The sequence below is a fragment of the Stegodyphus dumicola genome, chromosome 6, assembly GCF_044657685.1.
Source record: "Stegodyphus dumicola isolate Sdum_Otavi_A_Nest chromosome 6, ASM4465768v1".
In the NCBI taxonomy this organism is placed as follows: domain Eukaryota; kingdom Metazoa; phylum Arthropoda; class Arachnida; order Araneae; family Eresidae; genus Stegodyphus; species Stegodyphus dumicola.
Window position 1 is genome coordinate 22,257,845 of NC_140773.1, and position 25,709 is coordinate 22,283,553.

General features: G+C 33.9%; 1 protein-coding gene across 2 annotated transcripts in view; it reads left to right on the forward strand.

Moving 5' to 3' along the window:
* The window catches only part of LOC118202030 (trans-1,2-dihydrobenzene-1,2-diol dehydrogenase-like), a 109,855-nt gene extending 95,272 nt beyond the window's left edge, over window positions 1–14,583 (forward strand). For both annotated transcript variants that reach the window (XM_085818166.1, XM_085818165.1), the window contains exons 7-8: window positions 11,304–11,454; window positions 14,359–14,583. In XM_085818166.1, coding sequence (XP_085674292.1) covers window positions 11,304–11,454; window positions 14,359–14,459 — 252 coding nt within the window. In that variant the 3' untranslated portion in view covers window positions 14,460–14,583. The remainder of the gene's footprint in view (window positions 1–11,303; window positions 11,455–14,358) is intronic.
* The last annotated feature ends 11,126 nt before the right edge of the window (window positions 14,584–25,709 follow it).

Here is a 25,709-nt window from a genome sequence, read left to right on the forward strand (position 1 = left end):
TTGAGACACCAGGGTGCCTAAGCCAAGGCTCTACCCCTTGTAGAACAGTTTGATCATTTCGAAACGTAGTATACAATAACTGAAAGATACTTTCGAATAGTTTTTTTTTTTTTTTTTTTTTAAATAATTTTGTAAGGTCAGATAAGAATATTGTTAACGTATTAATATCAATGGAGTTGTCTAAATTAGTGAGAGCAGAAAAGTCGAGAAACTGGTGATTGTGACAAGAATGAGGTAGTGCAAACATAGGCAAATCGAATCCATCAAGAATTATCAAGTACATAACATCAAATATTAAGACATGAACTTGAATTAATTATATTCATATATCTATAACATACACAAAACTGAGAATGCAGACAGAAAATTTGAAGTGTAGCAGATAAGAGGAAGGAAAATAAATGCATAAATAAACACATATGTCATATTATTAGAGTTGCATATATATTACATGATCCATACATTTAGTTGGGCCATAGGCCTATCCATATTTTCCAAACTGTTACAGTCGTAATCACAGATTTTAATACTGGGATTATCAATATTTTGCTGCCTTTCATGAAATTTTTTGGCTAAGTTATAACAATGAGTGGGCAGTAACTCAATACCTAACTCTTCATGTATTCTATTATTTCTTACATACAATTCAGCATTTACAATTTGTGGGCCTGGAACATCTGGATAAAAGGGTGAATATATGGGGACCACGTGAGATTTTTATCAAGGATTTCCCCATCAAGTAAACCATTCAAGTTCTTTGTTGAACATTTCTTTGACAAAAATTAAGATTTTTGGGTGTTAGTCCCGTAAGTAACTGAACCATTAAAGTTTTAGAATGAAACATAAAATAGAATTCTGTCATGGCAGAGATGAAAAAAAGGGACAGACAGTTATTTCATGCTGTAGTGGACAGGCTTTGCCTTATCTTCTCATTTTCCCTCGGGGCTTAAGGGCATATAAAGGAAATTTAATTCTGATTTTAACCCTCTCGAGAGTCTAAGTACAATGGTATGCAAGAGTAGATATTTTGAAGGACATTGTTTGTTTAAAAGGTATTGCTTTCTGGACGGGAACAAAAATGGGTCCCTACTGTTTTACTAACTCTGGGAGATCTCTTCTTGAAATGTGGCTTGCGAAATGGTAGAGTGAAGGCCGTATTTAGATCGGTAGAAAATACTGTCTTCTTTTTTCGCTGTACTTTTATTCTAAAATTTGGATGGGTTTTATAATAAGGTATATTAGTAAACGAAATTGAAAAATTATCATATTAACAGAATAATTATACTTTTAAATGCTAAATAACTCACATTATAAAATGGATAACTAAATTAATTGGATAACTGATAACCCACATCTACTGAGCAATTTTAGTCAGGCCTGCATCGATTATACTGCTTGATATTACAACTGGTATGTTTGAAAACAAATGGGTAACTAACAACATCCTTGGGGTACAGGCCACAGTACTGTTATTTCAAGGAAATTCTGAAAGAAAGAAAATTAACTTAGTTATTTTATTTCTCAGAATTATTGCAAGACAAAATAAATATTTCTTTAAATTTATCCTAAAATTTAACGTATATCTTATATTTGAAGGGTCTTATTTTCGAGTAAATACGTAGAATTATTGACTAAAAGTGATGTTTGAATTCCAAATTTCTAAAACATTTAATATTCTTCTTTTAAATTGCTGATAATTCTACAACTATTGCATGCATATTAACTAAAGGTATAAAACCTTAATTGGAACATAAAGATGAGATTATTCAATCATTTTTAAAGCAAAAAAATGCATAACTACCTTGGCATAAGAATAAAAAAAAAAATGAGTTCACCGAGCCGGATAACAGAGTGAGAATAGCCTCAAGGAGCTTGGACTTCTATTTCCATCCCAGTTTTGAGGCAGAGAACCCCGGGGGGGGGGATGGTCCGAGGGTCTCCCATGCTGCTTCCCTACCCCCAATCCACATGAGAGGACTTTCGGCTCGCCATATATTTAGAATGCCCCATTTCGAAAAGACACTATACATTTACACAAACATTCATGCCTTCTCTGGGATTCGAACCCGGGCCCTGTTCGGTTCCTCTACGGCAACTCGCTTTTACGCACGTACAGACGTTCGTATGTAGCACATAGTCCGTACAGACGTCCGTTTTGGAGAAAAAGAGTCCTTTACTTTGTCTGACGTACAAATGTCACGCAAAAATTTTGTTCAAATGGATTCGAGAGCGGTCAAAATGGATGTTTTCGTTGAAATATATGATAAACGAAATTTTTTTGGAGGTTACAGTGCTTTCTTTGCTTCGTGCAAGGAGGTAAAAAATATAATAAACTACAATAGGAATTTTCAAGAATATATTAAATTAAATTAGGTAAATGTAAAAGCGAAAAATAATGTTTTGCTTTTAGTCGAACAAAATAATTACGCTATTTCACAAAATTAACATTTTCTTTGTTTGAACCTAGTAAAATAAAAATAAAAACGGGATTACATTAGTTTTATGCCCTACACGGACAAAACTTAATTATTTTATTTTAGTTGCGATAGAAATAGGTTGTATATTTAAGCAAATAAATGCTAATTTTTATATTTAATTTTGTTGAAAAAAAATATATTTCGCCTCTTGCTTTACAAAAACAAAAACATACAATGGTACTCAATTAATAAAAGCTCGGTTAAGACGATGGCTGTTAAAACAAACAATATGTAGATTAATTGGTAGATTTTCAATTTGAATGGCATTAAAAAGTTACATGCATTTTACCAGTTAGGAAAAGACTCCCAAAAAGTTAGTTTGGGGAGAGGGAGAAAAAGAAAATATTTAACCACTTTAATGCGAATTCTTGAACGCTGAAAGCTGAGGAAAGAGGAGTGACACCTTACTGATACATCCTATCAGATATAATACGTACGGTATAGTATCCAGCTGGTATAGTGGTTAGCGTCGGTGAATACCGTTCGCCTGGGTTCGAATCGCGGAGAAAGCATGGATGTTTGCAAATGTACAGTGTCGGTGCGGCATAGTGGCACTCTAAATACAGTAAGACCCCGCTTAACGCTGTTTCGTTTAGCGCTGTTTCGGTTTAGCGCTCTTTTATTTCAACCCGGGGATTCTCCGAAATTGTGCGTAGCGCTAGGTTTCCAAATAACATATCCAAAACAGTGTAGTTGTGTTTCTTGCTTGGTGGACGTATTTTTATCATTTGAAACATTTGTTGACATTATGTAAGTTTAAATTTGTATAATACTATAACGATTAATACAGTGACAAATATTATGATCTTTAGTTTTTATCATGGGTGATAATAAAAAACAAGAAAAGAAAGCAACCAGAAAAAGCATTTCACTGGAAACTCAAATGCAAGTGATTAGAAGATTAGATTCTGGTGAACGTCAATCTCAAATTAGTGCTGCATTGATTTTGGCAACTTCAACAATAAGGACAATTCTTAAAGAATAAAGAAAAAATACTGTCATCGGCAACTGCAACTACGTCAAGCTCTGCAACTAGAATTACCCGTTCTAGAAATAACATTATAGAGGAAATGGAAAAACGACTGTCTATATGGATTGACGACGAAATTGAACGCAATATGACATTAAGCCAATCTATCATAATGCCTTCTTAACAAAAAGGCAGAAAATTGGAAACCCAGAATAGACTGAATGATCTGACTGAGAATTTTATTTGTTTTTAAAAGTATATGCGTTTATATTGTTTTTATTTTTGTAAGAAATAAATGTTTGATTTTATTTTTATTAAAAAAAACATTATTAAATTTAATGCCTAACCATTTTTTATCCGTCTTCCCCTAACCCCATTATTTACATGTTAAGATAGCCTCGCTTAGCGCTGTTTCGCATTACGCTCTACTTCGATGGAACGTATCCCCCGCGTTAAGCGGGGTCTTACTGTACGTGGAGAGCCAAAGTCCTCTCATGTGGTTTAGTGGAAGGGAAGAGGGTCTTGTTTACATTCAGAAGCTCGCTTGACAGCGCTCTGATATTAGTTCGACACACGACAGTTTCATACAAATCGAAAAATGGGACACTTCCGCATAAAAGAAACATTCCTAGTAATAGCAATTTGTATAGTTTAGCGACATTTACGCAAAAATCCCATCTTGGTCATTTTTCGATAATTAACAACAGCGATTTTGATTATGAATTTGTTTTATAAAATTCTAAGCTGTTGAACTACAAAAATATAGATTTTAGCAAAACAGTTATGCTTAAAGAATGAAAAATACCTCACCGTAAGTTTAAAATTGTATACATTTTTCGATACCTTTAATACAGTATTCCCTGCTTTTATTTTATGTTCCAGACGCCAAAATGTTTTAAATAAAATAAATTTTTTTCACGTCCACATATTATTGTAACATGTACTTTTTAAAATTAGCGTAAATTACTTTACACGAAAAATATAGTGAATGCACAGAAATTAAAGATTTCCACATGCCGGAAATAAAAAATATGAAATACGTATGGGTATTTATGCATGTGCTTCCAAAAAGTATGTATCTGCCTTTAACAAAATACGTAAATATTTATTAAGTTATTTATAAATGTATTTGAAATGAAGGATTTATTTATTCATAAATAACTGTGAAAGTTACTGTGAAGAAATCTAATTATTAAATGTATCTAAATTTATAATGATTATAAATATTATCTAAATATATAATAACCTTGACATTGAATTGTAAACATAAATTGACATCCTGTTGACAAATACGTTATAAAACTATTTAAGCAAGAATTGTTCGTACTGAAAAGCAATCTGTTAACAGGTATTGTAAAGCAATTTCTATGAGATGCGTACTTAAGAAAGTAATAAAGAAGAGTTTTGGAATATGTATCGTTGAAATTAAGGGTAAAAAAATCTAATAAGTATAATTAAAAGAATTATTCCCCTTACATTTTATAATAAGTCAGTTACAAGTTTTAAATAATATTTAAGAAAAAAGCCTAATTTTATTCCCTTTCAGAAATATTCAGAGAAAGTTAAGTACTATCTAAAGTATTTCGCTATTAAATTAAAAGGTGCTCTAATTTGAAATGTTCCGAATAGAGCATTAATTATAAATTGACTTATAGTTTTCAATTTAAAAGATGCCTCAGAAGCTAAAAAATCATGTCATATATGAGAAAGTATTTTAGGAAGAAGCTATGTAAATAATGCGTAATTTTAATAATACAATAAACTTTGATCTTAATTTTTGTAATCCTTAAAAGAATCAAATCGAATTACCGTAAATTTTGTTCTAATGTAATTAACGAAAACTTGTGAAAATATTTCAAATTAAACCATTCTGAGCAAACTGTTCTGTGAAAAGTATAGCATTTAATTCCGTTCAGAATGAAATGTTGTTTAAAAATGTATTCTTTTCTTATACTTAGGACTCTGAAGTATTGTAGAAAAAGAAAATATATACATTTATAAGCATATTGACGACGTAATTACAAAATATTTACATCCGATCGTGTCAAAACCCATTGAACTCAATGGTAAATAACTCATGTTTTGGTTACCAAAGAAGGGATCACCAGTGCTTCAAAGCAGGTATGGGGAAACCGGTTCAGGGCCACTCCATCTAACCAAAGAATCTATAGATAGATTCTTTGATCTAACTTCCTACCTCCATGCTTGGACCCGACTCTCCCCCCCCGGGGTGCTCTCCATCAAAATTGGGGGCAGAACTGAGGTAAATCGCACTGTCTGTCATCTGTAAGGTGCTCAAAGCTGTTGCCAACGATAGGCGTATCTTGCGATCCTTCCCACGAGGAATTTCGTGGGCTTGGGCGATGTTATAGTGAGACAAGTGAGCATAAGTAAGAACATCAGCTATAATACATTCGGCCTACGGCTGTAAATCATAATAGATTCTGATACACTAGCTTTCCGGATTCCTATCGTTGATTTTGTCCCTATGAAAAAATATGTCTCTTTGAGGAACAAAACAGATTGAGCAAGGATGTCGCAGAGCACTAGGAAAGTTGTCTTTTTCAAAAGTGGTAATTTGATTTAAATTCGAATCTTGGCAATCAGTTGGGGGCAGAATAAGTCTTTTCATGGTTATGCCATTTATATGTAAAATCCCTATCACATTATGTTTCCGCTACGTGGGACTGGATGTCGAAAGGGACAATTATCAGAAACCCACGTAGCTAGGTTACAATTTTCAGTTACTACAAAGACTTGAACGCCAAACAGTAATCGATTATCGCTGAGATTAGGATCATGTGATCCTTCAGAAGCAGAACTTTCGTCTGATTGGTTATCTCTACGAGGGACAGAGCTCTAGCCAAAACATTTTCGGCGAGGTGTCAAAAAATCCCGCGTAGCCGGTACATCGCTTCCGTAGCTAGGCGGAGCTTCGCTTCCAGAGGTGCTTTTTCTTCAAGGAATCCTCCCGTTTAATCCAGTGTTACCAGAATCTCATTTCTCAGAAACGTCCTGTGGACGTCCAGAAACGTCGCTAGATGGGATAACCTCTAAGAACGAAACCTTTGCCAAAACAAGAGTGGCTCTGTCAGACCGAGAAGGAAAAATATACTCTAAGTTTATTTTACAAAGGGCTATTCATCCAGCCTTAATACCCTTTTTGCGCATGCGCTGAATAGCTGTCGAACTAGTGTCGAAGTAGATCCAGCCTTAATACTTTTTTTGCGTATGTGCGAAATAGTTGTCGAGCTGGTGTCGAAGTTCTCGTTTGTTAAGATTTTTACGTGACTGGTTAAATAAAAGAGACATCTGAAGACATAAATAAAAGTGACATCTGAAGTTAAATAAAAGTGACATCTGAAGACATCCGAAGAAAGTTTGAAATTTATTGAAGTGACTATATTTTTACTAATGCAAGTAAATTAAAAAATTAATAAGAATTTAATATAACGTTAAATTGGTTAAAGCTATTATAAATTTTCAAGTGTCAAGTGAACTTTAAAAAAGTTATTAAATATTGGTATTTTTACTGGGGCTTGAACAGTAACTGAACAAAAACGGAGAAGATGAATTCTAAGGAAAGAAAAGTTGTCGATGAAAACAAAAGATTAAATGATCGTTGTGGAAAAGATTATTTTTTCACAATGAAGAATATAAAATTAATGTCTTTAATTTTAAGAGAGACGGTCGCTGTATTTAAGCAACATAACGTTAAACGGCATCATGAGACAAAACATTTTAAGTATGTAAATCTCAGTGAAGAAGAAAAAAGTTTTAAATTAATTGTGTTTTAAATATTTGAAACCTCAGCAAACGATATTTGATTCATTATTACAACAACCATCTAGCATTGTCAAAGCAAATTATTGTATTGCCATGTTGATTGCAAAGAAAATGAAACTATTTTCGGATGGTGAACTGGTAAAAGGACTGTTTGGAAGCAGTTATAAAAGATGTCTTTCCCGATAAAAGCATATTATTTTCAAGAATCAGTACTTCAAACCAAACTACATGTCTTCGCATTGGTGACATTTTTAGTTAAAATCATAGTAACTTTACGAGATAAGATTAGTCAGTTCAACGCATATTCTTTGGCATTCCAGCAAAGGATAAACAAATACTCAACAAGCTTTAAAAATTCATTATATCTGAATATAGTATATAACAATAGTTTTATTCGTTTAGTATTATATTTTTTAAAAGCATGTTTACATAATGTAAAATTCCTGAACATCAAAGTGGCTCGTGGAACAATATTGGTTGGCCAGGCCTGCTCTAAAAGCTACTTGGGTTTGGCAAAGTATATGGCTCAAGGTGCCGTTAGAAGTTACAAATGCTTCATCATTTAATGTTTTTAACTTTATGTTGATTGAAAAAAATTACAGCTAGAACTAAATCCATTTGATGCTCTTTATTTTTTAGATGATGCATGGAAAAGTGTGAAACTTAATCATCTGGAGCTGTTTTCCTAATTTCTGTATGAATGAAAATACCATAATTTCTGTTGTGGACAACATAGAAAATCTTTCATAATCATTATCAGAATGATTACGAAACAAAGACTTTAACTGCTATCAAGACAGCCTTCATTTAGATCATTTCGTGAACGGTGATAATGACATGGAAACAATTTAACTTTTGACGGAAAGTGAGAAAATTGACAAGTTATCCGAGGAACAGCGAAAGTGAACAACCGCTCGAACTAAGTAATGCTTATTAACTTTCGTTCAAGCTAATGATATATTTGCTACTGTCATGAGATTTTAGAAGATGCAAAAGGTTAAAAAAATATATATGCAAATGGCTGTTAGTATTCTATGTTCATGTGCTTTTATTTCACTTATTAGGAAAATTTAACTTAGATAATAATGAAATTGTAATTAATGTTCAATTGGAATACTCAACTGTCTTTGACGGTAACTGGAGACATTTGAACGTTATTGAAAACGAACTTTCCGTTCTCTACTAAAGCAAGATTCAATTAAGTATCGCCACTGGAATTCATGGGAAATATACTATATTTTGCTAAAATTCTGTTGCGACTTGTCTCACTTGTCTGACGGTATCAGAACAAGTCTACGAGTTTTATCGTGGCGAGGACCGGATCTGTCATTGGTATCGGCCTTGGGCCAAAGAATTTGGGCATCTTATGGGTGACACTACGACTTGGTTTCTGTGCAGTTTTGAAGAATTCCCGCTGGCGATGGATCAGAGAATGAAGTTTAACCCAGTTAATTTATATATATCAATTAGCTGATATATGTTGAAGTTTAGCATTCTAAAAATTACAGAAGCTAAGAATAATTAATTTCTTGGTGTTTGTATTAAAAGAATTCAACTGTGTTTTATTTTGCTAACTGCATATTGTAAAATCAAATACGGTTAAAGAGTAAACAAAATTCTATCCCTTAACATTACTTTAAATCAGGGCTTCTTAAACTTTTTTCAGTCGCGACCCCTTTTTATCATTGAGATTTTTTTCGCGACGCCAGGACCCCAATAACATTTACGAAAATTTTGTGGGACCCCATAAGGATTACGCAAATTCGACACACGCGTGAGTGAAACTGTCAATTTTTTCACTTGTACTGTAATATACTATTGCAGTATTAGGTCATTAATTTTTATATTTAAGACATAGAACAATGTGAAAATTTTAAATAAGTAACAGACGAAATGACAGTGTCACGTGGAAAGCAAGTAAAACGGACTTTGTATTTAAAAAGGGAATGCGTCGAAACGTTTTCGTTTTTTCTTTTTCTGTACTGTCTTATCTTTATCTACTTTCAGATACATTGTGTAAAAATATTTGGTGATTGTAAAATTATTCTAATAAGTTAAAGAAATATAAAAACTGCTAAAATTTTTGGCGATTCCCTGTTGCAGGTCCCGCGACCCCCCCCCCCAGTATAAGAAACTTTATTTTAAATAATACAATTACTTAGATTTTCGCATATTCTAACGAGACGGCTTTAAACGGTGCCCGTTGTAAAGGAAAGATGCGAATAACTTTATAAATCGGCCACTGTACGGGAATGGCAAAAGCTTTTATAACTGTGTCCCTACATAAAAATGCATTGCAAGTAGGGTTTTAATTTGCTATTCGTATTAAAAAGGAAATGGAAATTCGACTTGCAAAGCGGTGTCCTGGCATAAAATGCGCGCACCTTTATAAAGGTTGGTATTTTCTCCCAGAGAGGAAATTAATATGCATTAACGTGTATAAGCTTTTATGCAAAATCATCTTTACGAAGATTAGACGCCCTGGACAGCGGCTTACTTGAAAAACGTGCTGGCACTTTGCTGAAGCCACAGTTATGAAGATGTCTAATCCAGATGTAACGGGTGGCCCAGAAGTCACTTTACATTTTGAAAATTAAATAACTTTTTCTTAAATGACTGTATTTAATTAATTCTTTTTTATTTTTTGCTTATTCACATGTCCATTCAAATGGAAATGAGCTTCATCTCCCATGATCAACTTGTGAATAAACTCATTGTCATTTCTTGCAGTTCTCTGAAACCTGACAGCATAATTTACTCGTTTCTGAAAGTCTGCTGGTTTTAAAGATTGCACTAATTGAACCTTGAAAACGCGTCACTAAGTTCCTTATTGCAGGCCTACTAGGGGGATGTCGAACATTAAAATGGCACGATCTTTGCGTTGCAACAATTGACCGTCCATTTTCAAAGTAAAATTCAATTATCTTCACTCGTTGTTCTGTTGTAAACTTATCCATGCCAAAAATTTCCAGGGATTATATTTTTTAATTCTGAAAAGAGAAAAAGAAATATATTAATAGAAAAAAAGTTATTTAATTTTCAAAATGTAAAGTGACTTCTGGGCCACCCTGTATTTCTAGTTCCAGTTAGTCCAAATATCTCAAGTTCCGCCACCAAAATCCTTCCCGATTTTTAGTCCAAAGGGATTTGAATCCCGAAGGACTATTAGTTTCGTTTTGGCATTTTGCGTCGGACTCATAAATGTCGGTTCACTTTTCAAACTGTTGCCACAAAATGTTAGAGTCCTGCATTATATTTGAAGAAATTAAATAATGAAAAATCTGCATAAATGTATGTATATTTCTCGTATTGTGATAAAACAACGGTACATAGAGTCATCGAATTTTGAATAACGTAATCCTCCAACGAATATGAGCATGTGGAAGACCAAATTTGAAATTTGAAATTTGTTTTATGATCGATTTCCTATTTTTTAAAACTTTGACGAATTTTTGATTAACAAACTCAAGGATTTCAAAGCGAGCAATGGCAACGTAGTGTAGAAAAAACATTTTTATCTCCAGCGCGTGAGTCTCTGTATCGGAAATTCTAAAGATATGCTCGTTTTAAAACTATTTTGCGATATTGCTGTTGCACTGGATCTTATGGTTTAAGTGCGAGGAACATGATATTTAATAAAGAAAGGTAACACACAAAATGTTAAAAAACGCCCCTTTGGACGTAATTTAAAATCTGAAACATTTCAGATTTTTTTTTTTTTTTTAATCACGACTTTACGACTTTTTTAAAGAAGAGAAATTGGTTTGTATTCACATTATTTGTACTTCATACTGAAGTCATTTTTTTATTTTTAAATTCCTTTAACAATAGACAAATTTATTTTTCAAAAAATAAAACACACAGCAAAATTAATAACCTTGAATGTATATAATTTTTATTATTTAGTTGACTTTTTTTTTTTTTTTTTTTTTTTTTTGCAAAAATTAACTTTTAGTTGCCCTCTCGTTTTTACAATGAATGAAATGTTGTTATAGTTTTTGTCTGATTACAACAGAAATTTTGAAGTTCTGCTTGCTGATACTGTATAATTAACATACAAAATATTTTAGCTACCAAAGAACATGTGGTGTCCCGTAATTGTTGAAACACCAGAAAAAACTTATGAATTTCCATTACCAGACACCAAAGTTCCATGCAATTATATTCATAGTTCAGGACTCAGATATGAAGCTGTTGAAGTTAGAGAATGCCTAAAAAAAGGTAATGCGATCTTTTTAATCCATATAAAACCATTATTATTTGCTTTGTGTAAAAAAAGGAAAATAATTTTTCTCTTATCAGCATTGACATAAATTGACATTACATTATTTCATTATTATATGAGGTATAAATTTTGAGATCTATAGAATCACTAAATATATAAAAAGAAATATTATGAGTGAACAACTAGATACAATGGGTGGACAAAAATTTGGAAACACCTTGTGAAATGCATGTTTGAAAAGAAAGATTGATTTTAATGAAATATGTAGGTGACCGTTTGCCACCGTTTTGGACTACTGACGCCACCTATACAACTTCGTAAATGTGCTAAACAGTTCAGTTGTTGTCGGAGTACTGTTACGTGAGGTTGTCATTGCATTATGTCAGAGTTAACAGACTTCGAACGTGGGCAAATTGTTGGAGCACGTATGGTAGGTGCTTCCGTAAGCAAGGTAGCCGAGGTGTTTAGTGTTTCAAGAGGTACTGTATCGAAGATTTATTCCGCATATTTGAAAAGCGGAAAAACATCATCTGCTAAATCACAGCGCGGACGAAAGTGTGTCCTGAGTGATCGTGACAGACGATCATTAAGGGCAATTGTGACGAAAAATAAGACCACAGCTGCAAAAGTTACTGCTGAAATGAATGTTGTGTTACCGAACCCTGTGAGTACCAAAACAATTAGAAGGGAGCTTCATAAACAGGGAATTGCTGGCCGTGCTGCAATTGAGAAGCCACTCATCAGTGATGCTAATGCCCGTAACAGGAAAAGTTATAAAGCCTGGACTATAGAGCAGTGGAAGCGAGTAATATGGTCTGACGAGTCTTCTTTCACATTGTTTCCCACTTCTGGCCGAGTTTACGTCTGGAGAACGCCATCTCAAGCCTATAATACAGACTGCTTGTTGCCAAGAGTGAAACATGGTGGGGGTTCTGTTATGGTTTGGGTAGCCATATCGTCGTTCTCTGCTAGCCCCATGATAACTGTGTCAGGGCACATGACTGCCAAGACTTATGTGAACATTTTGGCCGATCAAGTTCATCCCATGGTACAAACTTTGTTCCCCCGATGGTGATGGTGTCTTCCAAGACGACAAAGCCCCTGTTCACACAGCTCACATTGTCCAGGACTGGTTTTCTGAGCACGAGGATGAGTTGTCCCATCTCCCCTGGCCACCACAGTCACCAGACCTGAATATTATCGAACCTTTGTGGTCTACATTGGAACGGAAAGTGCGTTCTCGTTATCCACCGCCAACATCGTTATCTGAACTTGCCACCGTTTTGCAGGAAGAATGGTATAATATTCCCTTGGCAAACATACAGGAACTGTATTTATCCATTCCGAGAAGACTGCAAGCTGTTTTGGATGCCAACGGGTTTCCTACACCATATTAAGCAAATAAACATGTTTTTTTAAAGGCGTTTCCATATTTTTGTCCAACTCCTGTAAATCAAAAGGATCATTTCTGACTTTTCTTTATAAACCAGTACATAAATACTTATGTATTCAGTAATTTTGATTTTGAAAACTTTAATTTTCATGTCAGAAATCAATGGGGACTTATTTTTATTGTGTTATTTTAGAACAGGCACTCCAAGGCAATTTCTCCTCCCCCCCGCAAACCATGACTCATAAGCATGGCAATGATTCCTGAGGGAAAAAGTTGAACCCTTTAATTCATCAAAATCCCCATATTCCCTCTGTGCGGATGATGACACACGTTACCAGCATAAGTGAAAGGAGAGTTGCGATAACCTTGAAAGGCCTAGTTTCAAGTAAGAGATTAGAGTAAAATAGCCATACCTATTCGTTTTTAGGAATTAAACAGGATAATACTTTTAGTCATTAAAAAAGTAATACTATTACAGAGCTGAACATGGCTAGGTAAGCTAGTGTCTTGTATTCACAAAACACCTAATCACTGCAACATATTGCAGATATCCTCTTTGATTATTAAGGCATTGCTGTCATCTTCCAGATAAACTTCCTGTAATGTTATTATCCTAGGTAGCATTCAAATTTCATGACTAATTTGCATTTTTAATTGCTAATGTAAAATAGGTTGGAGTTTTTATTTAATTATGGCAAAGCACTCGAAGGTTGGCTGCCTAAAGGAAATGATGCCTTCCTGGACGACTTTCTAAGGAAATTTGCATTTTTAATTGCTAATGTAAAATAGGTTGGAGTTTTTATTTAATTATGGCAAAGCACTCGAAGGTTGGCTGCCTAAAGGAAATGATGCCTTCCTGGACGACTTTCTAAGGAAAATAGCTCCTATATGTATATTAAATTCAGGGAAATTACTAAAACGCCCATGCAGCCAGCCCTTGCCGGAATACGAACACCAGACCGAACTAGCAGTGTTCAGCGACTTTACCACTGGGCAGCTGGTGGTCCTAATGTCAAGTAGAACGTGAAAGAAAACTTGAGCATCCAAATATCCCCATCAAAAGAAGTCTGCAGCATTTCGTGGGTGCTTTCTCTTTCATTCTGATGATACCCGGTAGTTCTTATTCAATTTTTTGAAGCTTTCTTTATTAGACTTATTTCCATCAAAGTATTTCAAAGCTCTAGGTTTCACTCACATCTAAGCTGACATAAATAGCTTTAAAAGTGAAATAAACTCATTGGGAGAATTTGTATATTTCGCAGGACTGTTACATCGTGGCAAGTGTCCTAGAAGATGGCAGCAATGCCTTGATCGCCAAAGAGGACATCTCCAAAACACTATATTGAAAAATGCGGCTAATTTTCTGAAACTTATTTTCCAAGACAATGATTTATCTTCTTCTATTCAGTGGCACCTGTTGCTACGTATCACAAATATGTTTTCTTACATTAAATACCGTTCCCTGTATTATTTAAATTTAATTATATTCACATACATTTCTTTTTAGGAGTTTTGGAGAGTTCAATTATGCCATTAGAGGATTCTATAAAATTAGCAGAAATCATGGATGAAATTCGTCAGCAAATTGGAGTGAAACATGAAGATTAAAAATACAAGGAACAAATAACAAACTTTTTTTTATTAAACGTAAAATTTATTTTAAATTTATAGATGTGGCGGGCGGTAATATTTTTATTCAATAAATAAATAAAAAAAATGATTTAAGAATGTATACTCTTTACTTATTTTTTAGCTAAGTTTTCCTACCAAATGATGACACACTGCTGATAATTAAACAGTAAATGCACTTGTGCATGAATTATACCTGATTCATGACTTGTAACTCTAATGTAGTACTAAAATTATAAGCTATAATCTAGCTATAATTAATTTTGAGTCTAATTTTTAACTGTGGTAAAAGCGCTATTCATTTTTCTCATGTTTGTGCTTCGTTGCTTATGCAGTTTTAAGCAATTCTCAGTTTTCTTATAATTATTAAATAATGTTTTCTTGAAATACTTTTAAGATTAGTTTTAAATGGATTTTTGTTTGAATGCTAATAGGATTTTTGGCGTAACAAAATGTTTAAACTAAAAACTAACAATTTCAGAGCTGAAATTTAATTAGTACAATTCACATTATAATATGGGAACACAGAGTTCGCATTCAAAATTTTTCAGGGATTTTCTCCTCCTACACTGAGATATATAAAATTTGTATTTTGTAGAGTCATTAGGTTATTCTGAAGCAGAAGACGTGAAAAACGTGCAGTGCCCTCGCCGGGAGCCCTTGAATACGTGCTGAGTATGCTACCATTACACCACGAAGGCATGCAGAAAAGGAGGGAGAATATACCTTATATAATCAAAATCGTAAAAGCAACCTTGTATTTAGCGTAGGTATAATGAAACACTCAATCGATTTCGAGGGCAGCTAAAGGTCCCTCCTCATCAGGAGAAAGAAATATCTAGAAAGAAGAAAATAAAGGAGAAGGAGTCTCAGAAACACGTGGTCCTTATCAGCACTGCACGTGGTTATAACTGGATTTTTAATCAGAGTTGCACTGGCCGCCTACTTTTACTGAGCCAGGCTATCTGATCAAGCATAAAGGACAAGAAAAATGAGCGAAGTTAAAATAGGGAGCGAGGGGCAAATGCACCTTCACGCTCAAAATCTGAACTTCAAATAATGGAAAGCCAATGCCAATGATTTGCAAATTTCGGAGTGCCTATGGTTCAAAACCATTTACCTCCACATCAGAATTACTAAAAGTGAGCAGAAATAGGAAAAAATTTGGCATAAGTGATTTACTTGATGCTCAATAGAGGGAGCCACAGGCTCGAGAAAGCTTAGGGATAGAGATAAGATAATAAAAACTTAAGTATCATAATCTTTTTATAAGTTTTTAGGTTTTTATAATTTTTTTGTATTTTATATTTTATACTTTTTTTGGTTTTTATAATTTTTTTATACACAATACAAACATTAAAGCAAAAAGCGGATAGAAAAAAGTTTACGATTAATAGGCTCATTGGCATGTGGCTTGTGTAGGATAGTGCAAATAATAAAAAGGAAATAATGGAAAGCTTTGGAACTTTGGGGTTATACTGGCTTTCAGCAGGAAATTAAAGTCCTGCTCTTGCCAGTTCCTGGACGCCTATTCTATGATCACTGGATCTGTCTACAACTTAAGCGAACAATATTGACTCAAACCGGTATGGACAGCTATCAACAACTTATCGGAGAAAGCCATTCTGTGGTCCTCAGTTGGTGGGCGGGTGGGTCCATTTAACTTTACTGAAAGGGGACAAGGCTTCAAGGAGCTTTAGACCAATCGCAGTACAGACGAGTGACGAAATTTATAGCGCGCGCTGGCTGAAGTTCTAGGAATATTCTCCCATTATTTCACTAACTCACACGCTGCATTTGTAATTCGAAAAAAATTGCACAAAACAGTATTATGACCAACACGCAGCGGAATATGCTGCTGTGTTATGTGAAGGAAAATTCCGTTTTTTAAGGGAAAACTTAACTCAGGAATTTAGAGCTAAGAAATAAAGAGTGATATGGGATACCACGAAAGCAATGGTAAATAGATAAAAGTAAATGAATTAAGCTTACTTCAAATCCTTTTAGAAATAAACAATTTTAATCATTTAAATTTATAATATGATTAATTTGCATTACAATCTAATAGCAAACTAAGTTTTTTTTTCTTTCTTTTCTTTTTTTCCATGCTTACATTAAAACTGTTTTCCCGCAATTTATTTTACAGTTACTATTGGAAAAATATTTCTTTACATAATAAATTAGAAAGAAAATATTTCTTTCTTAATATTTCTTCCCTTTTTTTTATTTTCATTTACTATGAAAATTATTTCTTTCAGGAAAAGAAATAAAATTCATTCGCTATTACAGTATGGCCGATTGCTGCTGCATTCAACTATCACACACGCATCAAAATGCTTTATTTTAAATAATTTATTCTATAATTAACATGAAAGAAAATATTTTTTCAATATAAAATATATAACCAAAATTAAACTAATCTATCCTGTATGTGTGATTAATTCGTTTTGCAATTTTTGTCACACAATTACTAACACCTTTTTTTTTTATATATAAGAACTGCTCAGTTTAAATATTCTTCCTTCTCAAAAGATTTTATTCTGTGAAAATAATTAAAATATAGTAATATTTTCACAGTGTAAGTACTAAAGTAAAAATAATCAGTGTAGGTCTCTTGCAGTTGAAGTCCTTGTCAAACCAGCGTTTCGACACATTTTAAATAGAAAACTAATAATAATCAATATCTCTTTTACAATATAAAAATGAGAATGCTATGAACAGTATTTTTTTTTTTTTTTTTTTGTTGTTGTTAAATTTGCAAAGAAACAATGATTTTTTAATACTATAATAGGTTACAAAAGTACTATTCCATGAATAAACCCTCAGTCTTATAGCATTGTTACTTTATAGCATAATACAATAATAATGCAGTATAATTCTACTAACAAGCCCACCAGCCGCCGAGCGGTAGAGTCGCTGAACGCAGGTAGTTTGGTCCGAGGTTTGAATCCCGGGAACGAGCTAGCCGGCGTTTTTGTGGCTTTCCACATGTGTAACTTGTATACGAGCCAGTTTCCCTTAGAAAGTCCTCAGTTAGAAACCAGTTTTAAAACGTAATAAAATTACACGAAAAAAAAAATAATAATAATAAATAAATAAATAAATCTGAAAGCCTTCAGATTTTATATTACTTCCAAAGGGCCATTATTTAACGTTTTGCGTGTTATGTTTATTTATTAAATATCATGTTTTCCGCACTTAAAGCATAAAATTAAATTCAACAGCAATATCATATAATTTAAAAAAAGCATATCTTTAGAATTTCCGATACATAATCTCCCGCGCTAGAGATGAAAATGTTTTTTTTCTGTACAATGTTGCCATTGCTCGCTTTGAAATCGTTGGGTTTCTTAATCAAAAACTCATAAATGCTTTACAAAATATGAAATAGATAAATCAAATTCTCAGTTCCAAATTTGAGCCTCCAGATGCCTATATTAGGATGGAGGATTACGTTATTCAGAATTTCATGGCTCTAGGTAGCGTTGTTTTATCACTGTGCGAGAAACATTCATACATTCTGCAGATTCCTCATTATTTAATTTCTTTAAATATAATAGAGTGCGATAATACTTGGTGGCAACGATTTGAAAAGTGAAACGCCACAAAATGGCAAAACGAAATTAATAGCTCCTCTGAGCTAAAACTTATTTTTGAAAGTATCACATTAGTAGTAGTACAGCTACTGAAAAAGATATTATAAAGCTATTTTATAGTTATATATATATTTTTAATTTTTATTTTACAGTAGTGTGAATTTCGCGTAATAATGAACGACATTCCTTTTTGTGTTCACAGTATTATTGGTAAGGTATTCAACTGTTAGATTTTAAAGTAAACGTAATTCTTGCTGTACATAAATCGAGTAGAAGCTTATCGGATGTCTATATTTGTGTTAAATAAAGAAAGTTTATGTGCTTGATAAACTTATTATCTTCTACATTTTTAAAGCATACAATTACAATTTATATCTATAATAGTATAACTTTTCTTTCAGTAGAAATTGCGTTCTTGTTTTCTGAATGTGGCTCCAAATACTCTCTCAGTTCATCGCAAATTAAAATAACTATAAATTTTGGCAATCTGAAATACGCAATGAAAACATCTTTTGGCAGAGCAAAAGCATCAATATATTTTCTATAAATTCGCCACCGATTCAGAGATCTATGACCGTATTCTTCGTTTAAATATGAAAAAATCAGCAGCGAAAACACATACAAAGCCATTGTCTACTTAATGCGTCAACTGCACAACCCTGATTGACGACGCGGCAACACTTTTTCGCGCGCTTTCGACAACTTCCGTACTCAGAGAATATAGGATGTCGGACAGACCTGTTTTTTACTAGCAGCGACATCTGGTGGCCCACAACTTGCTGTCGACTCTCGTAGCGTAGAATAACCGTCCTGATGTGATCCCATGTGGGGCCTGACAGAGTAGAAACCTAAAAGAAATTTTCTCTCGTGGAGGTAGAAGTGTGCTGGAGAGAGAAAAAGAAGCACTTTGCTCCTGTACTGCTACATCTTGGATGGAATCCGCCAAGCAGGGGCCGGAGAAAGAAACTTCGGATAACCTGTGTAGGATAGCCCGAATACTAACTGTTCATTCGTCGGAGCCAGTCACGTGGGAGGTCACCCTCCCAGAAACTGACCCCGATTGATGCTGCTTGAAAACCAGAAAACTGGAACTTAGAATTCTAAACTCAAGAGGTGGGCGGAGGTTTTTGTCTTCAGCCAGGATTTCGTAGATAAGAATGTCCATGAAATTAGCGGGATTCACATTGATAATATTATTAAAAAAGTTGTTGTTTATTCTACAACCACTGAACGGATTTTTATACCCTCTGGTAGTACCAAACGCGAGGAGGTAACGCCATCTATCGGCATAAATAACTGAATTAAGATAGTAGAATTTTAAAGGCATTAGGAAGGACTGGATTGGACTTCAAATCATTAACTAAACCTGCTAAATCTTTGTGAATGTGAAAAGCCTCAAGAAAATCCAATTCACCTATGGAAGAAGCCTTTTGGATAATTTTTGCAAATCCAAAATCAAAATTATGGTTAAAAGTCCAACTATGATACGCTATTGAAGACTTGTTAATTTCGCCTTTTCTGACATAAGATTCATGTTCCTTGATACGAAACTTCAACGCTCTTTTCGTTTGGCCGATATATCTTAAAAAAAAAAAAAAAAAAAAAAAATTCAGATTCCCATCAAAGAAGACCTTCTACTGTTAGAAATAATAGTAATGACCTTGTCGTGCTTCCATTTTATCCTTCTGTTAGCTATAAAATTGCACGGATTCTCCAGAAATTCAATTTTCAAGTCGGTTTCTCCCCTATTAATAAAATTCACCCTTCGATTCTAAAAGATTGCGTTTCTGTCTTGAATTCTTGGGGAATTTATACTATATCGTGTCAGTGTGGTTTAAGATATATTGGCCAAACAAAAAGAGCGTTGAAGTTTCGTATCAAGGAACATGAATCTTATGTCAGAAAAGGCGAAATTAACAAGTCTTCAATAGCGTATCATAGTTGGACTTTTAACCATAATTTTGATTTTGGGTCTGCAAAAATTATCCAAAAGGCTTCTTCCATAGGTGAATTGGATTTTCTTGAGGCTTTTCACATTCACAAAGATCTAGCAGGTTTAGTTAATGATTTGAAGTCCAATTCAGTCCTTCCTAATGCCTTTAAAATTCTACTATCTTAATTCAGTTATTTATGCCGATAGATGGCGTTACCTCCTTGCGTTTGGTACTACCAGAGGGTATAAAAATCCGTTCAGTGGTTGCTTTCCATTATTTGAAGTTCAGATTTTGAGCGTAAGGTGCATTTGCCCCTCGCTCCCTATTTTAACTTTGCTAATTTTTCATGCTCGATCAGATAGCTTGGCTCAGTAAAAGTAGGCGGCCAGTGCAACTCTGATTAAAAATCTAGTTATAACCACATGCAGTGCTGATAAGGAGCACATGTTTCTGTGACTCCTTCTCCTTTATTTTCTTCTTTCTAGGTATTTCTTTCTCCTGATGAGGAGGGACCTTTAGCTGCCCTCGAAATCGATTGAGTGTTTCATTATACCTACGCTAAATACAAGGTTGTTTTTACAATTTTGATTGTCACATTAGCGTGTTTCTCTTCTAGTCTAATACCTTATATACTCCCCCTTTTAAAGAGCAACTAGGATAAGGGGACCCAATCGTCAAATCCAGGTGGTGATAAATTATTGTGCACCCCTTTTTAGTCTGGGTTCCACTGTTGGGTCATTAGGTTAATTTGGAGCAGAAGACATGTAAAATGTGCAATGCCCTTGCCGGGACTCGAACCTGGACCTCTCGAATATGCTCCGAGTGTGCTACCGTTACACCATGGTAGCATGCGAAAAGGAGGGAGAAATTTATTTATTATTTTAATTATAATTTATTTAAATTTTATAATAATTTATTTAAATTTATTATTTTAATTTTTAGAAATAATTTATCTTTATGAAGTAAGTGATACAAAGCTGTGTTTTTACGGGTTCTATATTGTAAATCTAAAAATTCACTAAAAAATTTAAATGACTTAAAAGAGAAAAATTTTAATTTAATAACAAATAAGCCTTAAAAATCGGTTTTAACTTCTGAATGCATGCTTATCTTTTCCTGAGAAACAAACCCTTTGAAGGTGGTTAAGACTTTTAAGAAAAGAAAAGCTCTCCACCTACATGTCTAAGGCTTATTCCTCAATACAACTCCAATTATCCGAACTCCAACTCGCTTTCAGAATTTAAGAAAAAAAAAAAAAAAAAAAAAAAAAAAAAAGATAAATAAAGCTGAATCAAAGAATTCAGACATTAAAAGGAGTGAACCTACACTTTTAAACATTGTGTCACTGCTTGGAAACGAAGATGGAAGTTCTTCAAGAAAATCAATGAATGCAGCAACAAACGGATATTTAGAAGACATAGTTTTCATGTGGTTTTTGGAGCAACGTTCTATCGGAAATCCAATTTCGGGTCCGATTCTTTGTGAAAAAGCTAAGATCTTAGCTCAGAAGCTTGGTTGTTCATCCTTTAAAGCACACAAAGGCTGGCTAAGAAATTTTAAGTGCAGGCACGGTGTCCGTCAGACAGCTTACTTTGACTGAGATGTTCAGCAAGCAATGACTTTCAGCACTTGTAAGTACTGTACGCTATATACTGTACACTTAATAGTACTGGGCTAGTAAACAATGAGATAGCTCAGCAGTTTTCAATCTTCTGACTAATGTGTAAAATCTAAACAAAAATGGGAAACCTTTAGTACCACCACCACTCTTGAACAAAGCTCAGATTGGATAAATTTACGAGTGTTAGAAAAAACCTCAATCAGGATATTGGGGTTTTAATTTTTGAATTTAATAATTAAAAACACTTTGCTTCTTAACGTACCACCTATTTCTCTCTTGCATACTACCGGTTGAGAACCTCTGGTTTAGATGAATTCCTGAAGTTCATCACTCCGTGTCTCTCATAACCATTCAGAGACTACAGCTGAATACAGGCACTCACAATCGTTCTAAATTTCTAATAATCTGCATGCTTTACATTCCCCTCACACCTTTCATTCTACTCTGCTGATTTCTTCATGATGTTCTAATTTTCATAAACATGAGTATATATTAAAAAAAAATAGTCTCTAAAAAATTGAGTTCAGCCACTACGGTGCTGACATCTGTCCATTTTTAATAGAAACCACATTAAAGAGTTTTTTCATAAAAGAATAAAATTATTACTACTGAAATTTCTGGGTTTAAATTTACGTTGCTACTTTATTCTGTAGCCATATATGCTAGAACTATTTATGGTACTTGGACATAATCTGGTACTTGCAACCACAGTGCCAATAATACCATGCGACTTAGCTTTTCTGTGGATGTTGCAACAACCTCAGAAGATAGCCTGGATTCTTTGCAGAAACAAACAATTGCTTGTTTTCTTTCCCTTCATCTTTTGTTAAGAGTAAATGGTTTCTTGTTTTTTCAATGTCAACTTTAGTCCAATTTAAAAAGACCTTACCTGCATTGTATCATTTTGTTTGGAATGCCTTCTTGCATAAAATTATTAACACAACAGCTATTTTTCTTGCACTAGCTTTTACATCCTGCATCATGTGTCTACTAGATTTATTGAGAAATGAAGCAGTAGCATTAAATTCTTTCCAGGTATTAAAAAAAAAATAAATGCTTCAAATTTTATGTAATGAAAGATGCACAACAGAAACATAGTGTCAACAACAGCCGGCAAAGTTTTCAGATGGGAAATGATAGCTGCTAAAAATCAGAAAACTTGTTTGATCTACTTGCTGATGTTGAAAAAATAATTCCATTGCCAAAAGGTATTAACAGATAGTTGGTAGGGTATTGGCAGGTGCTAATGCCTAATTATTAATTTTATTCCAAGTTCTAGAATTTTCTTAGAGACAAAAATAATTTATGCAATAAAAACATGCAGAAAGAAATTATTTTTTAAATAAGGAATTAATTAACACTCTGAAGAGAATAGCATCTTGAATCTGCTCATGAAAACATGTATTTAAACAGCATTTATTAGCTAAATTTGGATAGTTACTTGATTTAGTCTTCTTTTCATAAAATCCAATTCATTTAAGAAAGCAAGAAAACAATATATTTAAAATTAGAAGCTACTATATACCAAGTGAAAAAAAATCATATGACCATATAAAGGCAGTCACATCACTCAGTTAACTCTGAATTGCATCTAATTAGTAACTTAGCAGCCACTTTTACTTGGATCTCAGGTAACATTGGTATGCATGTTAAAAAAATTTTTTTTGGTAGCTTTTAATGAAAAAACAATATTTTAATGTTTTTCTACAAAAGAACAGCTGCAGATTTTGTGTTTTTTTTAAGAAATGGGCATAAGAATTTATCCAAAGCAATTGTCACATATTAAGAACACCTATGCCTTCTACAATGTAAAATTGAAACACTGACAAGAGAAAGCATATATCACAAGTGCGTTACATTTTCCTGATAAAATAATTCAAGGAAATTCATCCGAGTACAATTTTTTAAAAGTACATGGCTATTATACCTTCCTACACAGATATAATTTAAAACAAAAGATTAATACTTAAACTATTTCTTACAGCAAGTACGTAGCGTATTCGGAAACTAAGTACCGTTTCATTCTAGCGCCGTCGGAGCGCTGTGGTAGGCGTCCCGCACATGCGCACTAGTCTTTCTTGTTCACCGACTTTCAATTGTTGCCATTTTGGTTGCTCTATGTTGTGTTTTCAGTTTGCTGTGCACATTCAAAATGTTCAAGATAATTAGTTCTCCCGCTGACTGTGAGATTCGTGCCGTGGTTAAATTTTTGAACGCGAGAAATGTTAAATCGGCCGAAATTTATCGTCAAGTGACAGAAGTTTACGGTGAATACGCGATAAGTGATGGAATGGTGAGAAAGTGGGTAAGAATGCTTAATGCAGGTCAAACAAATGTCCACGCCGAGGCTCGGAGTGGTCGGCCTTCTGTTGTCACCGATGATTTGGTAAGGAAAGTTGATGAAGCAATTCATGAGAACAGATGCTTCACAATGACAACTCTTTCAGAAGCATTTCCACAAATTTCACGTACTGTTTTGTTCGAAATTGTGTCTGACTGCTTGAATTATCACAAACTGTGTTCCCGATGGGTTCCAAAAATGCTCACTGATGTTCACAAAACAAAGCGACTTGGTAGTGCCCTGACATTTCTCACGCGGTACAGTGATGAGGGAGAAAACTTTTTAAACCAAATTGTGACAGGTGATGAAACTTGGGTGTGACATTTCACACCAGAATCGAAACAACAATCGATGGAGTGGAGACACACTCATTCTCCGAAAAAACAAAAGTTCAAAGTGACAATGTCATCACAAAAAATCATGCGCACTGTCTTCTGGGATAGGAAAGGCGTTTTGCTTACTGAATTTCTCCCCAGAGGTGAAACCATAATTGCGGCACGATATTGTGAGACTTTAACAAAACTAAGGCGTGCCATTCAAAACAAATGAAGAGGAATGCTCAGTAAAAGAATTGTGTTGCTCCATGACAATGCTCGGCCCCATAATACTGCTGGTGTCACTCAATCGTTAATTCGACAGTTTCATTGGGAGCAGTTCGATCACCCGCCGCACAGCCCGGACTTGGCACTGTCTGACTATCACTTGTTCCTGCACATGAAGCGCGAGCTTGGTGGCAAGCACTTTGGATCTGACGATGACACGAAAAATGCTGTGGAGTCGTGGTTATCGAAACTGGCGGGAAGTTTCTTTGACGATGGTATACAAAAACTGGTCACCCCCTATGACAAGTGTTTGATCATTGGCGGAAACTATATTGAAAAATAGTTTAAGACATGTATTTTCATGTAAAAATAAAATTGGATTCAAAAAAATTGTTTTACTATTTTTTTTCTTTTCAAAACGGTACTTAGTTTCCAAATATGCCTCGTAAAACTCTGCACTGTGGATTGAGAAAGCACTATCAGCAATGAAGCAGCTTCAGTTTTTACGCTGATTGAATAATAAATGCTAGAAGACCAATAAGGGATCTTAATGCTTATTGGAGAGTTGAAACATGATGTTTTCAGACATTCACAGAGGTAGAGTGCCATAATATCAGTAAAAGAGGTTTTTATTTATTTTACCGATTAAAGTAATATTAGATGCCAAAAATTATATTTTTAGATGCCTATTATGAACACCAAGTTATATAATTATTGTCAGAAATCGTAAGAATAACAGAAAGTTGAAAGAAATATGTTATAAATTGGGTTGGCATTGAGTAAAAACTCTTCCCACCTAAACTAGGAAAGGTATGATATAACTTCTGAGGGCACTGAAAAGGTGTGCAATTTTATATTGCTACAGTTTATATTTGTTTGTACTAAAACTGCCTACTTTTAAAAATGTAACAGAATGATATGCCGATGGATTAAGCAACATTAGTACTGTATCTTTTAATAATATGACTGATCCTTTAGTTGTGTGCAACATGATTAGTTATTTAATCAACACAAGAGAACATCTACAAAAGTAATATAAAATATTATTTTTTAAGTTTTTTCATTTCCACTTTTGGCTGAATTAAGGGAATTCAGTTGCATATAAATGTTTCTTAAGTATGTACCTATGATAAAAAAAAATTCCTAGTACATCAGTTTTCAAACTTTTGTAAAGTACTTGATAATAAGTTATATA